The sequence below is a fragment of the Syngnathus scovelli genome, chromosome 7 (assembly GCF_024217435.2).
Source record: "Syngnathus scovelli strain Florida chromosome 7, RoL_Ssco_1.2, whole genome shotgun sequence".
Lineage (NCBI taxonomy): Eukaryota > Metazoa > Chordata > Actinopteri > Syngnathiformes > Syngnathidae > Syngnathus > Syngnathus scovelli.
This window is the reverse complement of record NC_090853.1, coordinates 17,612,362-17,639,107: the sequence shown is the minus strand read 5'-3', so window position 1 is coordinate 17,639,107 and position 26,746 is coordinate 17,612,362. Positions and strand designations below refer to the sequence as shown.

General features: G+C 42.2%; 1 protein-coding gene across 36 annotated transcripts in view; it reads left to right on the top strand.

Annotated features, from left to right (window-relative positions):
- bcas3 (BCAS3 microtubule associated cell migration factor) overlaps nucleotides 1-26,746 on the top strand; it is a 287,913-nt gene that overhangs the window by 82,490 nt on the left and 178,677 nt on the right. For 34 of the 36 annotated variants that reach the window (XR_007482725.2, XR_011087061.1, XM_049725730.2 and 31 more), the window contains 2 exons: nucleotides 2,528-2,609; nucleotides 20,402-20,474. Coding sequence is in view for 34 of the 36 variants with exons in the window: in XM_049725730.2 (XP_049581687.1) it covers nucleotides 2,528-2,609; nucleotides 20,402-20,474 (155 nt within the window). In the remaining 2 variants the exon portion in view is untranslated. Of the gene's footprint in view, nucleotides 1-1,498; nucleotides 1,631-2,527; nucleotides 2,610-20,401; nucleotides 20,475-26,746 lie in introns of all 36 variants that reach the window. The other 2 variants (XM_049725750.2, XM_049725724.2) reach the window with 2 other exon arrangements.

Here is a 26,746-nt window from a genome sequence, read left to right as displayed (position 1 = left end):
CCCGGCCGGGTCATACCAAAGACTATAAAAATGGGACCCATTGCCTCCCTGCTTGGCACTCAGCATTAAGGGTTGGAATTAGGGGGTTAGATCACCAAATGATTCCCGAGCGCGGCACCGCTGCTGCTCACTGCTCCCCTCTCCCCTAGGGGATGGATCAAAATCACACGGGGATGGGTTAAATGCAGAGGACAAATTTCAGGCACACCCAGATGTGTGTGTGACGATCATTGGGACTTTAACTTTTTTAAATTGTACTCAGTTCTTAAAGGAGCTGGGAAAATCAGTCGTGATGTTTATAATTTTTTTTGCTTGTGCGGGGGGTGGGGGAGTAATGTGTAATATGAAAGTAAAGTAATATTTGTGATGGACAAGACGGGACAGCCAAATGTGGCACGGGGAATACTTTTGATTGATTTGAGGGAAAGGGGAAGTGGAGCGCTGGACTGCTGGCTGGACTGGAGTGCTGAAATGGCAGGCTTGTGACCAACGGGCGGAAGGGTCAGCGCCACGATGGGTCAACAGCCACGACGGGCGGATGGCAGGAACTGACCGGGTGAAGCAAGCGACAGAGTGCGCGCGCAGCACAGCAGGAAGCGGTGCATAATCATGGTCTAGTGCAGGCAGATGGTCAGTGCATGGTCACAAACGGACAAATTGTCAGGGCAGGTGGCAAGCAGAGCGTAGTCACAAACAGGCGGATGTCAGGGCAGGTGGCGAGCAGGGCAAGACGGACAGAGTCTGCAACGGGAGTCAGACAGAAAAGGTGTAATGAGCTCACAACAGGCATCACGGACAGACTGACAACCAACAGCTGGGAATGCCGGTTTTAAGTCGCGTCCCCTTAACAAGCCAGGACAGGTGCGGGTGATTCTTTGATTGCGGGGGTGTGGATGTGAACGACTGGTATCAATGGAAGTGAGCAGCTGGGTGGCAGGTGACGCAGGCACATTACAATATTATTCTTGAGTATTAAGTAGACTTAGACTTAGACTCAACTTTATTAATCCCTTGGGATTACTCCTTCAGGGAAATTCTGTGTTCAGTAGCAGTAAAATACAAAATACACAAGAAAAAACACAAGAGATAAAGATATACAGAAGATGCAGAAATACACACAGTGCAAGAGTTAGCAATGAAATGTAAAAGGCAAAAAGATAAACTAGGCAAGAAAATTGAGGGAGGTAAAAACACTACACAGTAGTTGCCATAATATTGCACATTGTATATTGACGTGTGAATGTGTACAGTTATTACAAGCATCTCCATGTCCCTGTTCATGTCCATGTCACCTCCTCCCCCCCAGTGAGGAGTTGAATAGCTTGATGGCTTGGGGGACAAAGGAGTTCTTCATTCTGCTTGTCCTACAATTGGGGAGGAGCAGTCTCCCACTGATCCGGCTCCTCTGATTAGTGATGACAGTGTGCAGAGGGTGACTGACATTGTCTATAATGTCCAACAGTTTTTTCAGTGTCCTTGCCTCTGCCACTGTCTCCAGTGAGTCCAGCTTCTTGCCGATCAGAGAGCCGGCTCGCCTGACCAGTTTGTCCAGTCTGGAGGTGTCCTTCTTGGATGTGCTGCTGCCCCAGCACACCACGGTGTAAAACAGGACACTGGCAACCACAGACTGGTAGAATAATATATAACTGCATAACTTTTCTACTGAGTAATATGTAATAAGTAACTTATTACTCCACTAAGTGATATTGCCCAACACTGCAGAGTCGCCTTCTTGTAGGTAGGTGGCCAAGAGTAAAAGAGTAGGAATCCTGGAGGTGATAGTTAGACCTTTTTCTGCAATCTCGATGGGCGTGTCTCAATCTTACTGGCATCCATTAAATAGCTCAACTAAGAATATGCAGTTTTATGGTAGTTATTATTAGCATAGGAACATCAAAGATTAAAAAAAAAAAAAAAGGAAAATATAAGTCAATGCCAGGTCCAAATCACCTGAACTAAACTCACGACGCTCAGCTTTAAGATCATAATGCCTTTTCATTTTTGACTGAACAGACTTCAAATTATCATATGCTTTCTCTACCGCACTTTACAATTGATGATCAAATCCGTAACATTATAAATCATATTCTTAGAAGGATCAGAGTCCACCAGGCCATGCCGTAAGATAGCCAGAGGCCCTTATTGACACTAGGTGAAGGGATATAGATGAGTTAGCTTCAAGGCAGCAATTTATTCAAACAAAAGGAACAAATAAAAACAGCTCGTTCTAAGGGGAAAAACAGGGGCTTCAAACAGTTCAATATAAAGTGTTCCAGAAGGGAGAGTTCTTGACCAAGTTTAAATAAACGACTGTGAAAAAAGTAACGACAAAAAGGGTTCTTGCTGTGAGCTGTGGCACAAGGCAGGGCAAGACAAGACAAGGCAAGGCAGGACAAGTAAGGTTTATTGTACATGAATGCAGTATAGGTCTTATGGTGAAAATAAAATGTTGTCCTGATGTGTTATTGTATGCATAGCGATATATGAAGGCATAGTGTTTGGTTTTAACACTGATATTTTATTTCAGACAGCAGGGGACGCCCAGGAGCTATTCTCAGTGCGTCATGGCCCAGTGAAAACTGCTCGCATTTTACCAGCTCCACATTTCAGTAAGTATGCTTGTAAATAGATATGGGCACTTAATCAAATTTAGCCAGTCCGTCCGTCTTTCATCCTCGACCTGGCCACCCTTCTGTCCTTGTCTCTCTTTATTCATAATATCTTAGTATAAGCAATCTCTCTCTCTCTCTCTCTCTCACGCTCTCTCTCTCTCTCTCTCTCTCTCTCTCTCTCTCTCTCTCTCTCTCTCTCTCTCTCTCCCCCATATACAGAACTGTCTCAGAAAATTTGAATATTGTGATAAAGTTCTTTATTTTCTGTAATGCAATTAAAAAAACAAAAATGTCTTACATTCTGGATTCATTACAAATCAACTGAGATATTGCAAGCCTTTTAATATTTTAATATTGCTGATTATGGCATACAGCTTAAGAAAACTCAAATATCCTATCTCAAAATATTAGAATATCATGAAAAAGTATACTAGCAGGGTATTCAACTAATCACTTGAATCGTCTAATTAACTCAACACCTGCAAGGGTTTCCTGAGCCTTGAAAAATACTCAGCTTGATTCAGTAAACTAAATCACAAGTATGGGGAAGACTGCTGATCTGACTGCTGTCCAGAGGACCATCAGGGTAAGACACAAAGAACAAGCTGTTCACAGAGTGCAGTTTCAAAGCACATTCACAAAAAGTCTGTTGGAAGGGGGAAATGTGGCGGGAAACGCTGCACAACCAAGAGAGATGACCGCATCCTTTACAGCATTGTGAAGAAGAGTCGCTTTCAGAATTTGGGGGAGCTTCAAAGACAGTGGACTGAAGCTGGAGTCCAGGTATCAAGAGCTACTGTTCACAGACGTGTCCGGGAAATGGGCTACAATAGCCGTTTTCCCATGATCAAGCCACTTCTGAACTCAAGACAACGGAAGAAGCGTCTGACTTGGGCTATGGAAAAGAAGCACTGGACAGTTGCAAAGTGGTCCCGAAAACACGTTTTGTTTTTCATTTGGAAGTCAAGGCGCCAGAGTCTGGAGAAAGGCTGGAGAGGAGCAAAATCCAAGTTTTTTGAAATCCAGTGTGAAGTTCCCACAGTCAGCGATGGTTTGGGGACCCATGTCAGCTGCTGGTGTTGGTCCACTGTGTTTCATCAAGTCCAGAATAAATGCAGATTTTAGAGCACTACATGCTTCCGTCTGCTGAAAAGCTCTATGGAGATGATGATTTCATTTTCCAGCATGATCTGGCTCCTGCCCACAGTGCCAAAACCACCATTAAACGGTGTACTGACCATGGCATTACTGTCTTCGATTGGCCTGCCAATTCCCCTGACCTGAACCCCATAGAGAATTTGTGGGGTATTTTGAAGAAGAAGCTGAAAGACACCAGACCCAACAATGCAAATGAGCTAAAGTCCGCTATTGAAGCATCCTGGGCATCCATAACACCTCAGCAATGCCACAGGCTGATTGCCTCCATGCCACGCTGCATTGATGCAGTAATCCGTGCAAAAAGATTCCCAACCAAGTACTGAGTGCATTAATGGACATTTTCAAATGTTTGATTTTGTTTTGCTGTTATAAATCTTTTTTTTTTACTTGGTCTGAGGAAATATGATTTTTGAGTTTTCTTAAGCTGTAAGCCATAATCAGCAATATTAAAATAATAAAAGGCTTGCAATATTTCAGTTGATTTGTAATGAATCCAGAATGTATGACATTTTTGTTTTTTTAATTGCATTACATAAAATAAAGAACTTTATCACAATATTAAAATTTTCTCAGTCCTGTTTATATATATACTGTGGGAGTACAGTCTTCAGATTGGTCTTATTAAAGTCTCCCGCTATTATGTGAACACCACCCGCTGCTGTTCATTGATGGTGTTCAGCCGGAGAGAGAGCGCCGTGCTAGCGTTAGCGTTAGCATCTGGCAGGATGTGCACAGCGGTGATGATCACCACTGTTATCTCTCTCGGTAGAAAATTAGGCTGGCATCTAACAGACATGTAAAGTTAATAAAGTTCAGCTGTCCAATAAGTGCGGCTGGTAGAAAACAGCTAATTACTCTACTCCTTCCTGCACTTATTGTACGGCCTACTACAACACACAATAATTTAATATGTATATATATATATATATATATATATATATATATATATATATATATAAAATACAGAAACATATATACAAACACCGACATTGATTTTACTCACTTCCCTGCGACTTTCTATCCATCGCGGTTTGGTCAATTTTTTTCATAATTATATTTTCGAGTACTGAATTTTCCACACCTTAAGGCGCTTCGGGTTAAAAGGCGCAGACTCAATTGCGAGGTCTATTTTGTATTGAATCCACACATGCCAAAAAACATCACGGGAGCAAGACAATGAGTTCAGTTGTACTTTATTCTACTGTTTAACCATGTGCTCTCCTGTATTCACATTATTGATAATCAATATTCATACGCAAGTCCGTCCAAGTCCTCATCGTACGTACTCTACGTGTTACCTGAAGTCCTCTGATTGGTTTACCGCCCCGATCTACGTGTCCTCTGATTGGTTCATTTGGTCTACATATTACGCGTGTTTATTACGTCTCTGTGTGGCGGAAGCCACACAAAATGACTTTACAGATAAACACAAACGGTAGTATTTATTTATCAATGGCGGCGGATGTACATGCTTTGCACAAACAATAGTATTTATTCATCAATGGCAGTGGAGGTACGGGCTCTACGTGTTACGTCCAGTCCTCTGATTGGTTTACCGCCCGATTTACGTAAAACGTAGTATCCTTTGATTGGTTCATCAGGTGCCTGTATATTACGTCTCTGTGGCGGAAGCCACACAAAAAACAACTTTACAGATTTGCACAAACGATAGTACAGTCAAACCTCGGTTTTCGACCACAATCCGTTCTAGGAGGTTCGAGAAGTGAATTGTTCGAATTCCGAATCTATTTTTCCCATTACAAATAATAGAAAAAAATTAATCCGTTCCGAGACAAAAAAAACAACGCCTTTTTTAATCATTTTTTCATTTGTGCATTTTTGTCCGATCGCGCAACTTCAGCGCACCGCCGAACGCGCAACCGTAGCGTGCCGCCGACCGCGCAACTGCACCGTGCTGGTCGCATTATTGTGACAGAGCCGTCGCTGAAATTTAGAAAATATTTTTAAAGTTCTGATGTACTTTCCAAAATTTTAGTGGACCTCATTGCGCAGGGATCTTAATTTGGTCCAATCGCAGCGCGTCGGGCGCTCACTGTCGCATTGCTTTAAGAGCGTCTTTGTGTTTAAGATGGCTTTACTGCTCCCACTTGCTTTCTTTGGAGGCATGATTAGGGGTTAATACAATCCTCAAAGTAACGAAAATACAATAACAACGAACGGAGTCAGTCAGCATCCGGGTCGCACGGTCGGGTTTTCTCGGGTCCTCTCGGCTCATCTCGCGAGGTTCGACCTCTGAATTTTTGTTCGGCAACCCAAGCAAAAAAATTCTCTAATTTTTCGTTCGAATTCCGATTTGTTTGAGAACCGGTGTCAGGGTTTTCCAGATTATCCTTATCGTATGATTATGTTGGAATGCAACCTGTAATAAATAACCTGGTTAGATTAGTTTTATGCTTATAGTGGAATGTAACCGGTAATAAATAACCTAGCTTGTCCCATCCTACACAACGTCGTAAAACACCCCCTGATATGTTTTGACTAGAGGACAAGGGCTTTCTCTATCCAGTCCACTCTTACCCCCACTCTGTTTTTCTTAATAAATATGCTCTTGCAGGAGGGAGAGTCAGACTTCATTCAATCATCGCTGTATGCACAGCAACGAATGGACTCTCCACCTGCAGGTGTCTAAAAGGACTTGCTTGTCTTCCGTGTGGTTCTTGCAAAATAAGTTAGTGAGCACAACTCTAACAACCGGGATGTTCGAAAACTGAGGTTTGACTGTATTTATTTACCAATGGCAGCGAATGTTCGAACTCCTCTATGTGTTATGTATAGTCCTCTGATTTTTTTTTTCTTTTTTGCCCAGATGTACGTACATTAAACATAATGTCCTCAGATTGGTTCATCGGGTCTTCGGAGCGACTTTTAGTCCAAAAAATATGGTATGCTCTTGCAAGAGGCCTAAATCAGACTTCGTTCGAACATCGCTGTATGCACAGTGATGAAGGTTTTCTCCACTTGCAAGTGCTAAAAGGGCATACTGTCTTCCGTGTGGTTCTTGCAAATAAGTTAGAGTGAGCACCACTCGAACAATTACGGAAGCCACACAAAACAAATTTACAGATTTTGGAATTTGGTCCACAAATTCATACACAATATTAAAAGGCACACCTTTTTTGAGAAAATTAAAGGCTTTTAAGTGCGCCTTATGGTACGGAAAATACGGTAAATTGTATTTTAAATGGACGATAAAATAATTACATGCTAGTGATTTGCTGAATTTTCGTGACCAATTTAAAGGCGTTTGATAATAAGAAGTTGGGCTTTATGATTGCTTTAACTTAGTGTTACGGATAGCTAAGATTGTTTTTGATTTTGAAAGGGGGAAGTTCGCAAAAGCACCTCATCCACACAGTCACTCACAAGTCAAATAAAGTCTTAAACATAATTAATTGTCCACCTCCTCTGGTATAGTGCCAACAGCCTTTAAAACCGGTATCATTAAACCGCTTCTTAAGCGACCAAATCTCAACCCGGACTGTCCCAGTAATTATAGACCAGTTTCAAATCTCCCATTCATAGCAAAACTTCCTGAAAAAGTAGTAGCACAGCAGCTTATTGATTACATGGTTGCCAATAATCGATATGAATCTTTTCAGTCTGGTTTTAGAGCTAATCATTCCACCGAGACAGCACTTGCTAAAGTGACTAATGATCTCCTCGTAGCTATGGATTCAAACACTTCATCGGTATTGTTATTACTTGATCTTAGTGCTGCCTTCGACACTGTAGACTTTGATATTTTATTAGAGCGCCTTAAAAGCTGTGTTGGTATTTTAGGGTCCGCACTAGGCTGGTTCTATTCCTATCTATCAGACAGGACACACCGAGTGGTCCATGGCAATGTGACCTCTGAGGTCTATAATGTTACGTGTGGTGTCCTGCAGGGATTGGTACTCGAACCAATTCTATTTAATATTTTTAGGATTCTGCTTGGGGACATAATACGTAAATATAATATTAGTTTTCAATGTTACGCGGATGACACTCAATTTTATATGCCGTTATCGATGGCAGATCCGCGGGACTGTTGTAATCTTGAGGCGTGCCTTGCGGAGATCAAGCAATGGATGTCTCTCAATTTCCTTCGTCTTAACCCAGATGTTGATAATTGGTCCAGTTCGATATCACCACTTATTTAAGGAAACCACTATAACTATGGATAACTGTACTATCACTCAGAGCGATACTGTAACTAATCTCGGGGTAATATTTGACCAAACACTCTCCTTTCAAAAGCACATTAAGAACATAACTAGAATTGTGTTTTTTCACCTTCGTAATAGGAAAAAAAAAAAAAAAGGTAAAGACCCAATGATTGTCACACACACACATCTGGGTGTGGTGAAATTTGTCTCTGCATTTAACCCATCGCCGGAGGGAGCAGTGAGCAGCAGCGGTGCCGCGCCCGGGAATCATTTGGTGATCTAACCCCCCAATTCCAACCCTTAATGCTGAGTGCCAAGCAGGGAGGCAATGGGTCCCATTTTTATAGTTTTTGGTATGGCCCGGCCGGGGTTTGAACCCACAACCTTCCAGTCTCAGGGCAGACACTCTACCACTAGGCCACTGAGCTGGTTTGCTATTATTGCTAAGATTCGTCCGATCCTCTCGACCGGTTGCATAAACTATTATACGTGCGTTTATTACGTCGCGCCTGGACTACTGTAACGCATTACTGTCTGGTCTTCCTAAGTCCAGTATCAAGAGTCTAAAGTTGCAAAATGCTGCTGCAAGGCTGCTCTAGCGGACAAGAAAATTTGATCACATTACCCCAATTTTAGCCAACTTACATTCACTCCTGGTCCATTTATGATGTGACTTCAAGGTTCTTCTATTAACCTATAAATCATCGCATGGCTTGGCGCCTTCATATCTCGTCGACCTAGTTGTTTCTTACGTTCCGTCTCGTAACCTCCGCTCGCAAAACGCTAGTCTTTTAGTGACCCGAGGGCCAAAAAAATGTCTGCCGGGTCTAGAGCAGAGGTGGGCAAACCTTTTGACTTCCGGGCCGAATTGGCTTTAAATTTTGACCAGGGGGCCGAACCAGGAGCAGATGGATGTAGTGTTTGTGTGAAGTAATATAAACAACATGTAAAGGTCATTGCATAAATGGTTTTGGCCTTTAGTAGGGAAGTAAAGCATGGATATTCAAAAAACACTTTTTGGAAACAAATGCATTTATTAACAGCATTAAAAAAATATTTCACCGAAAAACTAATATCAGTGATTCTCATTAAATAAGACACTGTTATTATGAATAACCGTTTCCATCACTTCAGCGCCTGCAGGTCAGACTTATGAAAGATGTTTATCGAATGATGCTAAATCACATCGGCAAACATTCTGACCAAATACATCATCTTGATGAATCAGTGAAAGAATACATCTAAATAAAGTATTCATATTAAAATTACTAATAAAGAAATCAAAAAGGCAACACGGTGACAGATTTACTTAAAATTGGAGCAGAGTTTTAACTCGCAAACACCTGGTGACAGAGGTGAGGAAACGGGAAACACTTCCATAAAGTCGGCCTTAAAAACTTTAAAAGTTAAGATTAGTCAAAAATAGATCATAAACTTGCCCCTGTACTTGACTTTTGATCCGCAGTTTGTTGGTGAAAAAAGTTTTGCTGAGTCTTCAAATTAGCTCTCCACTGTAGCCGCTCGTTGATGTGTTGACTCCTAGCGTAGTTAGCATGCTTCGTAGCAAAGTGACGGCTAATATTATACTCCTTGCAACCGTCAATGTCAATGTTCCTCGTTTTCTTTGCAGTCGCCATGGCAGAAATGAGCGGAGAGGGGTGGTGCTGCCACCTTTTGGTAATAGGAGGAATTCCAGTTTCAAGTTTCATGATTTGTTTATTCAGTTTGACGGTGCAGGCGGGGCATAAATAATACATTATAAGACGGAAGCTGACCGGGGGCCGGATTTGGCCTGCGGGCCGGACTTTGGACATGCCTGGCCTAGAGGATAACAAAAAACTTGGATGTCACTGAATTTTCTGAATTTCATCCATTCAATAAAAAAAAAAAAAAAAACCTGAAATTAAGATTTTCAATCCCAGTGGTCCATGTGCATCCTACCCTGTTGACCTGCAGTCTTATCTCAATGCAACAGTAACTGATGTCTATTTAATCATCTTGATAGAGTGCTAATATAGCTATAGTGTGTTATTTTTTTGAAGGGGGAGGGTCATTTTATTTGGGTATTTTTTTTGGTGTCATTTGTGTCATATTTTATGGCACATGGTGTCTGTATAGCAATTCCACTTATTGGCCCGAATAACACAAAACAACATATATAGTATACAATAACAAGAACTTATTTACACTAACAAAAACATTTGTACTCTGACTCTTGAGTTTTATACACTAAGTAAAAAAAGACAAAAGAAATACGGCCATCGGTGAAGCATTTGAAGAAAAAAAGGGCTCCTCTTCAGTCCTCCTCTTGCGGGGGTGCGTTGGCACCTTTATTTGCCACAGACACGTAAGTGCCTGCCTTTCATGACAAGCACTCTGCTTCATAAGGATCTCAACCCTGGTGAAAAAACGGGAATTTTTTTATTCAACTCCTCCGTGAATGTGCATTTTCGTTTCGGCATTGTTTCTAAACACTCGGTGTAGACTGGCCAGCTCACACTACTTCGTAGCAAAGTGACTAGATTTGAGGAGAAGGGCGTGACTTATTTGCAAACGATACAAAAAAACCTGGAATTGAGTGAAATGGAACGGAGTGGCAATTCTATTGACAATGTGCTGTACATGTATTATGCTTGAGGTCGTCCAACAAAATCCCGGACAATTTTGAAATACCCCCGGATGTTTTTTTAGGTATCAAAAGTAGGACATGTCTAAGAAAAAAAAGTATGTACGGTCACCCTAAATATAGCTTATACAGACACTTGTATATGGCATTTTTTTTGCAGCTCCAGACAGATTTGTTTCCTTAGTTTTTGTTTGTTTGTTTGTTTGTTTGTTTGTTTGTTTGTTTGTTTGTTTGTTTGTTTGTTTGTTTGATTTTTCAATATGGCTATTTCAACATTTTATGTTGCTAACCCCTGTCATACATGTTTAGCAAGTCGGATCGACAAACACGCACACCCACACCCCCCCACACACACACACACACACGCACACACAAATGGTGGAATAAACAAAAACAATGTAGGACAATAACTCACTTTACTACTGTGGTGAGTGACATGAGCAGAAAATACGTGTACTTATGTCTTGACATCGCAGTTTCAAGCTAGGTATTTAAATGCACAAGTGGCTCTGTCCGTTGAGGCATGTAAAGTAGTGATGTTGCAAACAAGACCTCTGGGCTTTGAATCAGATCTGATTTTATTAAGGCGTGCTCTTTCCAATACATATTCTGAAAGAATGAACACAGACATTTATAGGTTAGACATCTGAAAGCCCCATACTGTTTGCAAATGGAAATGAAGTTGAAACAATAATATAACCTTGTCCTTTTTAATATATGCTTTGTAAATGGTGTCTCTCTAACATACTATAAAATGCTCAAATTTGGAATATAAAATAAAAGGAAAACTTTTTCTACATGGTCTAACTCAGGGGTGGGCAAACCTTTTGACTTGCGGGCCGAATTGGGTTCTAAATTTTGACCGGGGGGCCGAACCAGGAGCAGATGGATGTAGTGTTTGTGTGAAGTAATATAAACGACCTGTAAAGGTCATTGCATAAAAGGTTTGGGCCTTTAGTTGGTAGTAAAGCATGGATATTCAAAAAAAGTTTTTTGAAAACAAATGCATTTATTAACAGCATTTAAAAAAACAACAACAAAAAAATCCCTAAAAAACTGCTATCAGTGATTCTCATAAAATACGACACTGTTCTTATGAATAACAGTCTCCATCACTTCAGTGCCTGCAGGTCAGATTAATGAAAGATGTATGTTTATCTTATGAGATCACATCAAACGGCAAACATTCTGACCAAATATATCATCTTAAAGAATCGGTGAAAGCATTCATCCAAATAAAGTAATCAAAACGGCAACACGGTGAGGGGTATCTGAAAATCAGAGCAGAGTTTTAACTCACAAACACCTGGTAACAGAGGTGAGGAAACGGGAAACACTTCCTTAAAGTAAGCCTTAAGAACTTTACAGGTTAAGATTAGTCACGAACAGGTGGTACATCAATGTCCTTGAGCATCCTGCATTGTTTGAAAATGAGAATGGTCTCTAGTTTCAATCCCTGCTATTTGTACAGATCATATTCAAAATGCATTTTTTTACAACAAACTTGAAAGCCTCCCCTTCATTTTCAGTGGGAACAGTGTTGTTGGTCTCCCTTTTTTTGCTAGTGTGTCATAGTCTGGAGTAAAATTTGTTGTGGCAATTCTTAGGAGAGATCCGAGGTGTTGGTCCGTTTACCTAGATCTGTGACGGGTTGATGTTGATGTTCATGTGGCTGAACGTCACGTCGCGTACATCGAGCCAAATTGGCCACTCTTTTTAAACACTCGGCACTCAGTGTCCACCTTGCTTTTCCTTGGGCGACTCATTTTAATGGAAGGATTCCAGGGGAAGGTTTGTGTGTGGCTTTAGCGTAAAACTGTATCCGAAAGCTCGGCGCGCAAATTACAAGAATGCTGTCGTCACAGCCCACGCTCTAAATTCGGCACTGATACAAATAGAGCGCGAGTGCTCCATTTCCGTACTACTGAGTACGTACACGCACTTGTGAGTGTGCACCGAACTTTCTGACACGGCTTCCGGTAGTAAATGAGCAGGCCGGTGGTTCCCCATCTACTGGGGAAACACAGTCATTGCAGGCAAAATGACCCAAAAAAAATGTTTAATACAATTTATTTAGGGTTGGCGGGCCGGATTAAACGGTCCCGTGGGCCGGATGTGGCCCGTGGGCCGTAGTTTGCCCATACCTGGTCTAACTACTCATCAAAATACCCCCAAAAATGGAGATTTCCTGTCTGTACCCATATTGAAGGTGTTGCTAAATGCACAATTTTCACTGATAGACTCCAAATGGCCTGAACACATTCACTTAACACAAGATTACAAGTTCTCGCGTGCCCGCGTGGGTTTTCTCCGGGCACTCCGGTTTCCTCCCACATCCCAAAAACATGCTTCGTAGCTTTGAGCACTCTAAATTGCCCCTTGGTGTGAGTGCGAGTGCGGATGGTTGTTCGTCTATGTGTGCCCTGCAATTGGCTGGCAACCCGTTCATGGTGTCCCCCGCCTACTGCCCGATGACCGCTGGGATGGGCTCCAGCACGCCCGCGACCCCGTAGGGACAAAGCGGTACAGAAAATGGATGGATGGAATTATTTAGCAATATTAATCAGGCCCTTTCAACCCATTAAATTGCTTCATATTTATAGGCACTATTGGGAAATTCGATTCCAGTTCCAGAACCTGGTGTATTTTCTGGCGACACATTGACATTCATACAGTGGAGCACTAGTTTCAAAGCTCTTATAGATCAGCGCTGTCCCAGTCTTGCAGACAAGCTGTTTTACCTTTAAAGGTATGTTGCTGGAGAGGCAAGGTCAGTTCTAGAAGGCGTCTTTTAAAGAACAGATAAAAAGTCCTATCATCAAGCATGGGATAATATAAATGTCAGATGTGGGCACTCCTTTGTTGTACAGTGAGCAAATTACAGAAAAGATAAAGGTGTGGCCCAAGATTGAGTATATAAAGTGTCAAGTGGCATGGTGGTACAAGATGGTGTAAAATTGGGTATCGAATTTGGCCCAGGCACATTGGCTATCCCAAAATATTTAGTAGTTCCAAAATTTCACCAGGAGATGGTGTTAAAGCTTGACATAAGGGTGACCTGATGGAAACTAACAAATCTAATAAATTAAAAGGACACGACCTGTTCAAACACATAGCAACGCACAATTTTGGAATATGAGTTTGCTATGCCATAATTTTAAGATGTAACAGCTTGAGCAATATCAATAAATATGTTTAAGTTAGAAGAACCCATTATTATGGTTAAGTATGATTATATGTTAAGATTGATCTTTACTAGACAAGATATATGTTATTAATGTTGCAATGTTTTGTCCAACCTGTATTTAACATTGGTGTTCCATCCATACCTGAATGTATTAAGTTGAGAGGAGACATCAAGGGCTAACAGTGAAAGAACGAGCAAAACAGGAAACAGCTGCATCCGGTGGCGGAGTACAGTCATGCGCAGTGGTTGCTGCTTTAAGCAAGGTTGCCAAGACAACCAGTGGTTTCCGTCTGACCTGGTGCAGGGATTCTGACCTTTCACCTACATATTCCGATGAGGTAATGCCAGAAGCCTATAAATAAGTTGTCCTGACACAGAGCGAGGCACTTCTTCCTAGTCAGGGCGATGGCCGTGCCGCTCCCCGGTGTAAAGAACGCCATTTAGACGAAGATGGATTTCTCATTCTTTTTGAGATTGAATGAATTGAATTGAATTGAATTGAATTCCATGAGATGAATTTCCAGAGTCTTCGAATTGGACTTTGTCAAATTTTAAGCTTCGAATTGGACTTTGTCAAATTTTAAGCTTCAAGGAAGGCAGAGGAGACAGCCAGACCTTTCATCTTTTTTAAACAGAATTCGGATTTTGGAACAAAGGAGAGCCGATCACTCGACTTGTTCAACCAAATAGGATTTTAGACCTTTAGTCTCCTCTTTTGTTCTGAGTGGGTGAGTGTTGTTTTTTTTTCAACTTGTAATTCTTTTTCTTGCTTATTCATTAAATATCTTCTTAATCCTTAATTCGGTTATCGATTATTTCGTATTAACTATGTTGAGCATGGTTTTATATGCAGCAATTAGAACTTTAAAATTTCTTTATTTCCCTATCATAGTCATTCTTTAAATCCGTTCAATTCTTTTTAAAGTGAAGACATCTTTAATCCTTAACATCAGGAATTGTCAGATCTGGTTCGAAGTAGTTATCTTAAACTCAGCTAGGGCGAGTGCGCTCTAGTAAATCAACGAATCCTTGAGGTCTTAACAAAGACATCTAAAAATATCCGAAACAAAGACATCTAAAAATATCCGTAACATAACAAAAGCCTCAAATCACCGAAGGGAGCCATCATTATGCCGCGGTTATTCTGACGACGTGTCTCAAATTTAAATTACTCAGCACGAGCGTCGTTTGACTTCAGAGGGATTGGCGTCATAAAGAGATTATATTGATTCTTTTAGAATTAATTTAACTCAGGTGGTCAGAGACCCTTTACCCCGGCTTATCGAACCCTTTAATGGGAAGCCGGTCACTTTAATAAAAAGTGCAGGTTTGACAAATGTAATATCCATTGCGTAACATCCATAACCTCAGAACTGCTAAAGGGAAGGTAAAACGACCCAACATTACCACTTATGTGATACAACTGTATTAAACAGTACTACAATTACCTGAAAATAAAACTCAGAAGAGATTTAATGGTATTTTGTAACAAAGTGGTGGTGGACTTACTGACACCCACTTTTTGGGCGCAATCTGCTTGATTTTACACATCAGCCTGACTACGTCACGGAAGGAAGCGATGACAATTTCCTCATTGGAAATCATTGTACAGACTATCGCTTAAAATGTCTAAAAACAGCTGTCAATTGGCACCAAAATTTACATGGACATCTCTCCTTATATCTACTTTAGCTTAGCCTCTCTGTGGCTGATTTATGGACAAGAAATGAGCAGCCTCTCCGCAGCTAAAGTGCCCTGTCCCGTCTATTTCCTTTCACCAGTCACCAACACACAAACACAACGCATTCTGAGAGGCTTTATGTAAGCTGAATTCTTAATACGTTATATATTCAATTGAAGTTGAATATCATTGGTAAGGGTTCATTTAAGTCTGCATATGGGGTAATCACCTCCGCCGCGTATCCGAAAAGGAGGCCACACTCATCTGAAGGGTTGGCTTTCTAACTGGAAGTCCGGTGCTAAAATCTTTCCAACAAGCTGACCTCTGGGCGTTGTGATGCAGTCCAGAGCAAGCCTCCTGGCTGAGTCACGAGCCAGCAGAGGTGGTACCACATGCGTGGACTTCAGGAAATGTACAAACCGGATTTGGTTGTAGTTGGGAAATTGTGTAAAATGTAAATTTAAAAAAATACAGTCAAACCTCAGTTTTCGACCACAATCCGTTCCAAAAGGCGGTTCGATGAAGTGAATCGGTGGAATTCCGAATCAATTTTTCCCATTACAAATAATGGAAAAAAATTTAATGTGCTCTAAGACCAAAAAAAAAAAAAAAACAACGCCTTTTTTAAGCATTTTTTCCATTTGCGCATTTTTGTCTGATCGCGCAACTGCAGCTCACTGTCGACCGCGCAACTGCACTGCACTGGTCACATTATTGTGAAAGAGCTGTCGCTGAAATTTAGAAAATATTTTACTGATGTACGTTCCAAAATTCAAGTGGACCTTAGTGTGCAGGGAGCTTAATTTGGTCCAATCGGTCAACCGCAGCGCGCCGGGCGCTCACTGTCGCATTGCTTTAAGAGCGTCTTTGTGTTTTAGGATGGCTTTTGTTAGACTGGTGCTTACTCTATCTTATTTTGCAAGAACCACACGGGAGACAGTATGCCCTTTTTAAGCACTTGCAAGTGGAGAGTCATTCGTCGCTGTGCATACAGCGATGATCGAATGACTCAGGCCTCTTGCAAGAGCATTTTTATTGAGAGAAACAGGGTGGGGGTGTGAGTGGACAGGATGGGGGTGAATACGATGTTGAGTAAACAGAACAACTTTGACTGCGTCCTCTGCAGCTGGTCAATCAGTTCAAAGGATCTTAGCACTTTGTTCTACTACTTTATTAAGACAGGACGAGCTAGGTTAATTATTACAGGTTACATTCCAACATAATAATAGGATAAAACTAATCTATCAACCCTAACAGCTTTACTGCTCCCACTTGCTTTCTTTGGAGGCATGATTAGGGGTTAATACAATCGTCAAAGTAACAAAAATACAATAACGAACGGAGTCAGTCGGCATCCGGGCCGCGCACTTGGGTTTTCTCGGGTCCTTTCGGCTCATCTCGCGAGGTTCAACCTCCGAATTTTGTTCGACAACCGTAGCAAAAAAAAATCTCAAATTTTTCGTTCGAATTCTGATTTGTTCGAGAACCGGGACGTTCGAAAACCGAGGTTTGACTGTACAATGATTTGAAAATCCTTTTTAACCTATATTCAATTGAATACACTACAAAGACAACATATTTCATGCTCAAACTCATTTTCATGGCTGCAACACGTGCAGTAGAAGTTGGGAAAGGGCATGTTTACCACTTCGTTACATCACCTTTCCTTTTAATAACACTCAATAAACGTTTTGGAAGAGAGGATACAAATTCTCTTAGCTTCTCATGTGGAATTCTTTCCCATTCTTGCTTGATGAACCGCTTCAGTTGTTCAACAGTCCGGGGTCTTCCCTGTCGTATTTTACGCTTCATAATGCACCACACATTTTCAATGGGAGACAGGTCTGGACTGCAAGCGGGCCAGGGGAGAACCTGGACTCTTTTACTTCAAAGCCATGCTGTTGTAACAGGTGCAGAATGTGGCTTGGCATTATCTTGCTGAAATAAGCAGCGGCGTCCATGAAAAAGACATCGCTTGGACGGCAGCATATGTTGCTCCAAAATCTGTATGTACTTTTCAGCATTTATGTTGCCTTCAAAGGAATGTAAGTCACCCATGCCATGGGAACTAATGCACCCACATACCATCACAGATGCTGGCTTTTGAACTTTGCATTGATAACAGTCCGGATGGTCTGCTTCCTCTTTGGTCCGGAGGACACAACGTCCAGTGTTTCCAAAAACAATTTGAAAAGTGGACTCATCAGACCACAAAACACTTTTTCATTGTACATCAGTCCATTTTACATGAGCTCGGGCCCAGAGAACCCGGCGGCGTTTCTGGATGTTGTTCATAAACGGCTTTTGCTTTGCATGGTAGAGTTTTAACCCGCACTTACTGATGTAGTGACGAACTGCATTTACTGAAAGTGGTTTTCTGAAGTTTTCCTGAGGCCATTTGGTGATATCCTTGACACACTCATGTCGGTTTTTAAGGCAATGCCGTCTGAGGGATCGAAGGTCACGGTCATTCAGTCTTGGTTTCCGGCCGTGGCGCTTACGTGCAGTGATTTCACCAGATTGTCTGAACCTTTTGATGATATTATGGATCGTAGATGTTGAAAACCCTAAATTCCTTGCAATTTTGCTTTGACAAATGTTGTTCTTAAACTGTTCAACTATTTTCTCACGCAGTTGTGGACTAAGTGGTACCCTCGCCCCATCCTTGCTTGTGAATGACTGAGCATGTTTGGGGAGGCTCCTTTTATACCCAATCATGGTACCCAATTAGCCTGATCACATGTGGGATGTTCCAAATAGGTGTTTAATGAGATTTTTTCAGCTTTCTCAGGATTTTTTGCCACCTTTCCCAACTTCTACTGGACGTGTTGCAGCCATGAAATTCTACGTTAATTATTATTTGGTAAAAAACAATTAAGTTTATCAGTTTGAACATTAAATATGTTGTCTTTGTAGTATATTCAATTGAATATGGGTTGAGAAGGATTTTCAAATCGTTGTGATTTGTTTTTATTTACATTTTACACAATTTCCCAACTTCAACCGAATCCATTTTGTAAATATTGGAGAAAAGACAATTTGTAATTTTAGTATTGACACATGAAGCTGACGCACAATTTGTCTAAAATAATGTGGTGAGCCGTATCTGCCCCCCCTGTGCTTGACAACTACGGGCTAGTGTAGGGGTCAGCAACCCAAAATGTTCAAAGAGCCATATTGGCCCCCAAAAAAACATACATACCTGTCTGGAGCCGCAAAAATCTAAAAGCCTTTTATAAGGCAACATAGACTGTCAATACATAAGCTGTATGCCTACGATTAAAAAAACTAAGTAGGCTACAAATACAAAATGAACATTAATGATTAAATGACTTTCTGTAGTAAAGTCACAAACCTCTTTTGCAACCCTCTCATACTCGGTGTGCCGTCTGCAGCGACTGAAATCTTTGTCATTTAAACACTGCAGCACAGCCAGATCGGCTTTATATAGCGCTTTGCTAAACACCAAAGCCGCTTTACATAGAAAATTCACACACACACACCAAAGCCGCTTTACATAGAAAATTCGCGCACACACACACACACACACACACACACACACACACACACACACACACACACACACACACACACACACACACGAAGAGTTAGGGGTTATATGTAGAGTTGAAGAGGTGGGTCTTGAGATGGTGTTTGAATGAGCGCAGGGAGTCAGCATTACGGATGGTCAGCGGGAGAGAGTTCCAGAGAGTGGGGGCAGCAATGGCAAAGGCTCTATCCCCAATGGTCCGGTATTTGGTCAAGGTAATGGGGGTTGGCAAGTTGGCGTCAGCAGAGCGGAGTCGGCGGGCGGGGGTATAGCGGTGCACGAGTTCAGACAGGTAGAGCAGGGCAAGGTTGTTTAGGGCCTTATATGTAGTGACAAGGATCTTGAAATGTATGCGCTGTTTTATGGGGAGGCAGCGAAGATGACGGAGGACAGGAGTGATGTGCTGTCTGCTGGGTGAGCGGGTGAATGGTTTACTGTGTCGAAGGCAGCACTGAGGTCAAGGAGGAGAAGGATAGTGAGAGAACCAAAGTCAGAGGAAAGCAGGAGATCGTTAGTGACTTTGAGTAGGGCCGTTTCAGTGCTGTGGTGTGTACGGAAACCAGATTGGTATGGTTCATACAGGTTATTTGAAAAGAGGTGGGTCTTGAGTTGAGATGTGACGGCTCTTTCCAGTAGTTTTGATAGAAATGTGAGATTAGAGATGGGTCTGTAGTTGTTGGGGTCCTCAGGGTCAAGGCTGGGTTTTTTGAGGAGAGGAGTGATGGCTGCAAGCTTAGGAGGTGAGGGGACTGTACCAGAGGTGAGGGAGGAATTGATGATGTCTATGATGAGTGGGGCAATGGGGCTGAGGCAGTCTTTAACTAGTTGGGATGGCATGGGGTCCAGGGGGGAGTTAGAGGATTTCATGGTGGAGAGTATTTGGGAGAGGTCAGCAGAAGTTATGGGGGGAAGGTTGATAGCCGGGGGACGGATGATGAAAAGAATGTGGGTTCAGGTTGTGGGGTACATGTAAAATTTGGTGCCAATTGATAACTGTTTTTGGACATTTGAAGTGATAGTCAGTACAAAAATTTCCAATTGGAAAATTGTTATTGCTTCCTTCCGTGACATCATCAACCAAGAGATGGATGGGGGTGTGTGGCCCTATTCCTCATTAAAAGTGGATGTTTTTAAAGGCATTCGTCATTACATTATTTCTCCAAAATGAATGAATAAAATAGAAAATGCTAACTGTTTTAATTTTCCTGATAAGATTATACATGCATTGGCCTAGTTAGTGAAAATTAAACCATCTTTGCTTTACCCTCCCTTTAATGTTGGGAGCTTTGCTATCCTAACACCCTTTGCATTGACCTACATGTGGATTTCTTGACAGTCTGAGTAGATGTACGTTTGATCCAAATGCAGAAAATCTGTACTCGAGTTGCAGAAAAACCCTAATTCACCTTCTGTTTCAGGTCCTCTGAAGGTGGACGTTTTTTCCAATAAGAGACCTTTGCTAGGAGTTTGCAAAAGCACAGGGTCATCAGGGTGAGTATACAGTAGGTCAGACCTGGGCAAGTTACGGCCTGTAGGCAGGATACTCCCCGCGGGGCTTTGTAATTTGGCCTGCCGGTCTTGTCCAGAAAAAAAAAAATCACTCATTTCATCTTGTCACTGCAATGCCTGCATTTCTCTACTAGAGGCATTGGTAGACTTTTGTTGTAGTGCTTTTCTGATCTTGTCGGCCAGCCCTCGACCAGTTGATTATGTGTGCCTTGTGGCTACCTCAACATAACTCCATATTCTTATGTTGAAGAATAAAAGACTTTTCCTGCAGGCACGTTTGACAGCATTTTTCATCGAGCTTCTATCAAATTCTGGGAGCGGACTAAAGAGCCGAGACACACGCACAGTCTCACCCAGACAGAGTAAGGTTATGTTAGGTCAGGGGTGTCCAAAGGTTTTGCAAAGTGGGCCAGATTTGGTTAGATGAAATGTATAGGGGCCGACCATTTGCATTGACATTCCTCGAACCATTACCATGTTAAATGAACTTGTAAATATATAGCTATATCCTTTGCTATTGCAAATGAGAATCTGTTGTCAATTGCACTACCACAAAAGTTAAAGATTAAAATAATAATACATTAAATACAAATGAACAATTTTATGAAAGTTGAATGAAGTTTTTATTAGATGTATTGTTTGTTTTATTATTGTTATTGTTGTATTTAATAAGAAGGGTGATATTGGTGTTTGTGACTGCAGTAAACAGTCCAGGTTGCATCATCTCAGATTTTTAATCCAAATAAATCATTTTCCATTTTATCTTTTTTATTTGAACGTCATACGTAACAAATTACTTCATAATCACAAAATAATAATCCATAGTCTCTTTGTTGTTTGCGATCACTGTGAGTGGGTGGCGCGGACGCGTAGTCAAGTCAAGTCAAGTCAAGTCAAGTTTATTTGTATAGCCCTAAATCACAAACAAAAGGGCTTTACATAGCCAAAATTGACAATTATTCTCAAAGCATCCCCTGATCATAAGCTCCCAAAAGGGCAAGGAAAAACTAAAAAAAAACCCTGCCAGGGGAAAACGAGAAACCTTGAGAAGGGACCACAGATGGAAGGATCCCCCTTTCAGGATCACCAGGTTGTAATGGATGCAGAGAGCGTAGTAGTGTATAGAGTTAGTACGAAGTAGACAGCTCTCACCAGTAGTCTGTGTGTTTTTGTTTTTTTTTGCCTTTCCCTGTGCAGCGTCACTTGCAGCGTCTCTGATTTTAGCGTCACCTTAGTCCTTGGTGTGTGGACATTTGAATGCGGAAGTGTCTGTGTCACCGATTATCTTGCAAACGGACACTTGTGTGCGTGTGAACTGGGAAGGGACGGAGGAGACACGCTCACAACCGATCATGAGCGCTGGCTCATGTGTGTGTTCCCGTTAGGACGAGTTTCATTTATGTGGCTCGCTCTGGGGTGCGCAGGTCCCCGCGACAGTGCCAGTGGGCCACTTATTAATTTCATGACACAATGCTTCGGACCGGTTTAAATTTAGACGGGGGCCGTACTTTGGACATGCCTGCGTTAGGTCATTAGCAAATAAATGAACATATAGGCTTAATGGTAAATTCAGATGCATTGTCATTCTAATAGAAAAATATAAAATGCAGTCAAATAGGTTAATACGGCATACAGTGTAAAAAGTACAGTGTAAAAAGTGGGCCTAATGTTCGATGTTTGATATTCGTTCTTACGCTTTATTTTTGGGACCATCCACAAATTACATGTCCGAGGGTGACATATGCTGTTAGAGATGAGCTCACTCTAACTTATTTTGCAAGAACCACACGGGAGACAAGCAAGTCCTTTTAGACACCTGCAGGTGGAGAGTTCACTCGTTCAAGGAATGAAGTCTAAAAACCCTCCCTCCTGCAAGGGCATATTTCTTAAGAGAAACAGAGTGGGGGTAAGAGTAGACTGAATAGGAAACCCTTGTGCTCTAGTCAAAACATATCAGGGTCTGTTTTACGACCTTGTGTAGGATGAGACAAGGTAGGTTATTTATTACCGGTTGCATTCCAACATAATCATACGATAAGGATAATCTGAAAAACCCTAACATATGCCAAACAAATACATGTTTTAGAGATCATCCCCAAATTACATTCAAGCGTGACATATCTCAGACAAATCACCCTCAATGAAATAAGATTTATTGTTTTAATCATGCAATGCAGTAGTAGCTGGACATGATGGACTATTACTTACTAGAGCTGAAAATGTGATGCTACTACATCTAATGATTTAATGTAAGGCACATTTAATTCACATCAGGAGGCATAGATTAACAAAAAATGTTTACCAAAAATCCAGTGAAACTTTTTTCTCATGAATATATATATACGGTATACATGAATATATAATGTATGTACATAAAGTGTACAACAATACAATAGTAATGGCACCAAAGAGTACAACAGTAATGGCACCAAACTTCAACAGGTAAACTACAAATATGGAACCTCTCATGTATACACTATACCAGGAGTGGCCAACCAGTCAGAGACTAAGAGCCACATTCTTTACTGTGTTACCGCAAAGAGCCACATCATACACATGGGCACACATGAACATCACCCCATCCCTTCCTCTTACACACACACCTCTGCTCAGCCAAATTTATTGTGACATTATCCTGTCGCACACCAACATGATAATGACATACTATATTTTTCGGACTAAAAGTCGCTCCGGAATATACGTTGCATTAGCCATAAAATGCACAATAAAGTGAAAAAAAAACATATATAAGTCGCTCCTGAGTATAAGTCACATTTTGGGGGAAATTTATTGGACAAAATTCAACACCAAGAACAGACATGAACGAGCAACAACAGGCTAAACGATACGTTATGCTAACGTGACATAAACACAAACGAAGAGCTGAGAACGGGCCTGACGTAACATTGACAGTTATCCAAATAACTTTAACATAAATAACACCTTTATCAAACCATCTGTGTCACTCCAAATCATTAAATCCATCAATCGTCCTTTATGTCAACAATGCCGGGTGCGCACCGCTGATGGCGGTTGCACTTCAAATTATTCCACAGGCCCATATAACTATATAAATTATATATCAAATAACTATTATATAAGCAATAATATTATCAAACCATCTGTGTCACTCCAAATCATTAAATCCATCGATTGTCCTTTATGTCAACAATGCTGGGTGCGTGCCGCTGACGGCGGTTGCATTTCAAAATATTCCACAGGCCCATATAACGATATATAAATTATACATCAAATAACTATTATATAAGCAATAATATTATCAAACCATCTGTGTCACTCCAAATCATTAAATCCATCGTTCTTTATGTCAACAATGCCGGGTGCGCGCCGCTGACGGCGATTGCACTTCAAAATATTCCACAGGCCCATATAATTATAAAGAATTTTATCAAACAATCTCTGTCACTCCAAGTCATTAAATCCCGTGATCGAATCCTTTGCCCTTTATGTAAAACACCGCCGTGTATGCGCCGCGCCGCAGTTGCAGTTCAGATTACAGTAATCCCTTGCTACATCGCGGTTCGTTTATCGCGGTTTCACTACATCGCAGATTATTGAATTTTGAAAATTTTTGAAAAAATTCACATATAAGTCGCTCATGAGTATAGCCCCCCCCCCCCCCCCCCCCCGACCCAAACTATGAAAAAAAACGCAATTTATAGTCCAAAAAATACGGTAATTTGACTCCTACGGTACTAAGACCACAGGCCAGTCATTTTCAACAATGAACGTTGTGTGCACTGTCTCACACACACAAACTCCCAGCTCAAAAAAGTCCACAAATAAAAACATAATAATTTACAATAACGTTTTTTCACTTACTATGCATGTTGCTTAGTGCGACTTCTGGCATTCCTGTTAATGTCCGATATTCTGTGTTCAACAGTGTGGTGGGACAGTTGGATGTCTGACACCATTCGTTTTAGTTTGTCGTTTTCAGGAGGCAAGATTTTAAAGTCAGTGAGGCATTTTTTAACGAACTCCCCTTTATTGCCCGTGCAATATTCCAAGCCAGTTGATACGATGCAAGCGTGACAGTCTCTGAATGCTTCGTAATTTTGGGGAAAAACTGTACCTGTATTTCTGCCTGACTTTTCAAAGTGTCCAACTTGCGCTTGCAAAATTCAGTCCCTTTTGGAAAGTCCTTATCGATGTGAGAGCATGGAGTGAGCTGAAGTGGCGCTGAAGATTTGAAGATTTGAAATGCGCTAATGACGTCTGACATATCAAGCAGAATGGCTTGCCATTACGTTCAACAAAAACATATAAACTTTCCCACTCTGTTAAAACGTCCTGTGTTCATCTTCATATTCGTCATTTTGAGCGCGAAATTGACACTCATTGTTTATTCGAATGGGTTTGCCCCTCCTGCTTTGTGGTATTTCACCTCATGCGCATGCGCGTTTGACAAAAAGTGAAGCGAACACGCACTAAAAAGAACCCCACAGACACAAATGTTGATATGAACGTAAAAGAGCCACATGAAACCAGGCAAAGAGCCGTATGCGATGGCCAGGCCTGCTGTAGATAATGGCTCCCATGTTCTCCAGTTTTTTGTCGACTGGCCCCGTCTGTTGTTCTAGGAGGGCAACCAGATCTAAAGACACAGTCTCCCATTCTCGCCACTGGTTGGATTTGGGCCACAGAACCGGAGCTTTTCTTCCTTCCACCTTCTCTCTTGCTGTTTGCCACTGGCTGGGTGCTGAGCTGAGGAAGGATGTTGGCTGAGCCTGACTAGCACGGGCTACAGCCTGCAGCTGAGTGTTGCTTGCTGAGTTCTGGGTTTGAGACCGCTGAGTATTGCAGTCCTGGCTCTGAGTTGGGGTGTTTGTTGACTGTGGATAGCTGTCGTCTGCCGCTGGCTGCTCTTTCCTGGGCTCTGGGCTGGTTACTACTGGAGGGTCATTGCGATGCTGTGCTTCAGTTAAGGTGCTGATACCCTGAGGACTGTGGGGGTTCTCCTGCCTCTGGGCTTCATTCGACTGATTTGGCCGACTTCGTAAGAAGTAGTGCTCAATACGAGACCCCTTGCTGAGCTTGCTGAGGCATTTCTTTAGCCCTTGGTGGATTTTAAGGCTCCTCACTGTTGTTACTTTCGACCAGCCACAGAGAGATAACAGTGGTGATCATCACCGCTGTGTGCATCCTGCCAGATGCTAACGCTAGCGCGACGCTCTCTCTCCGGCTGAACACCATCAATGAACAGCAGCGGGTGGTGTTCACGGGAGACTTTAATAAGAGCAATCTGAAGACTGTACTCCCGCAGTTTCACAAGCACGTTAAGTGCCCAACAAGAGGGGAAAGGACATTGGCCCACGTGTACTCCAACATCAAGCCAGAGCCATGCCCCTCCCCCACCTCGGACAGTCAGACCATCTCTCCCTGCTGCTCATCCCGCATACATCCCCCTCAGACACAGATCCAGGCCCACCACAAGGCCTATAACAACTTGGCCTGGAAATGCACTCAGCCAACTCCAGGATTGCCTCCAAGACACTGACTGGGACCTATTTCATCACCAGGACCTGGGAATGTTCACAGGGACAGCTCTGGACTACATCAAGTTCTGTATGGGAACTGTATCCGTGGACAAAACCATCCGGGTCGTTCCCAACCAGAAACCCTAGATGACCAGCCAGGTCCGCTCACTCCTCAGGGCCCGCGACTCTGCCTTCAGGTCAGCCGACAGAGCCCTTTACAGCTCAACTCGGGCTGACCTGAAGAAAGGGATTAAAAAAAACAAAGTAGACTACATGAGGAAGATGGAGTTCCACCTTGCCAGCAACAGACCACGAGAGGTGTGGCAGGGCATCCAGACCATCACTACTAACTTCACACACTTCCATATCAGATTGGTTAGAGTTGAACCACCTGAAGGATGTCACGGGGCTGCCTGACCCCCTCCAGTTTGCCTACCGGGCAAACAGGTCGGTGGATGATGCGGTCAACATGGGACTGCACTACATCCTGCACCACCTGGACACCCCAGGAACGTACGCCAGGATCCTGTTTGTGGACTTCAGCTCAGCGTTCAACACCATCGCTCCTGACAGCCTCTAACAGAAGCTCATCCGGCTTGCGGTGCCTGCCTCCACCTGTCAGTGGATCACCAGCTTCCTGACCAACAGGAGACAGCGTGTGAGGCTGAGGAGCATCACATCTGGCACCCGGAACCACCAATACTGGCGCCCCTCAGGGGTGCGTCCTCTCCCCACTGCTCTTCTCTCTCTACA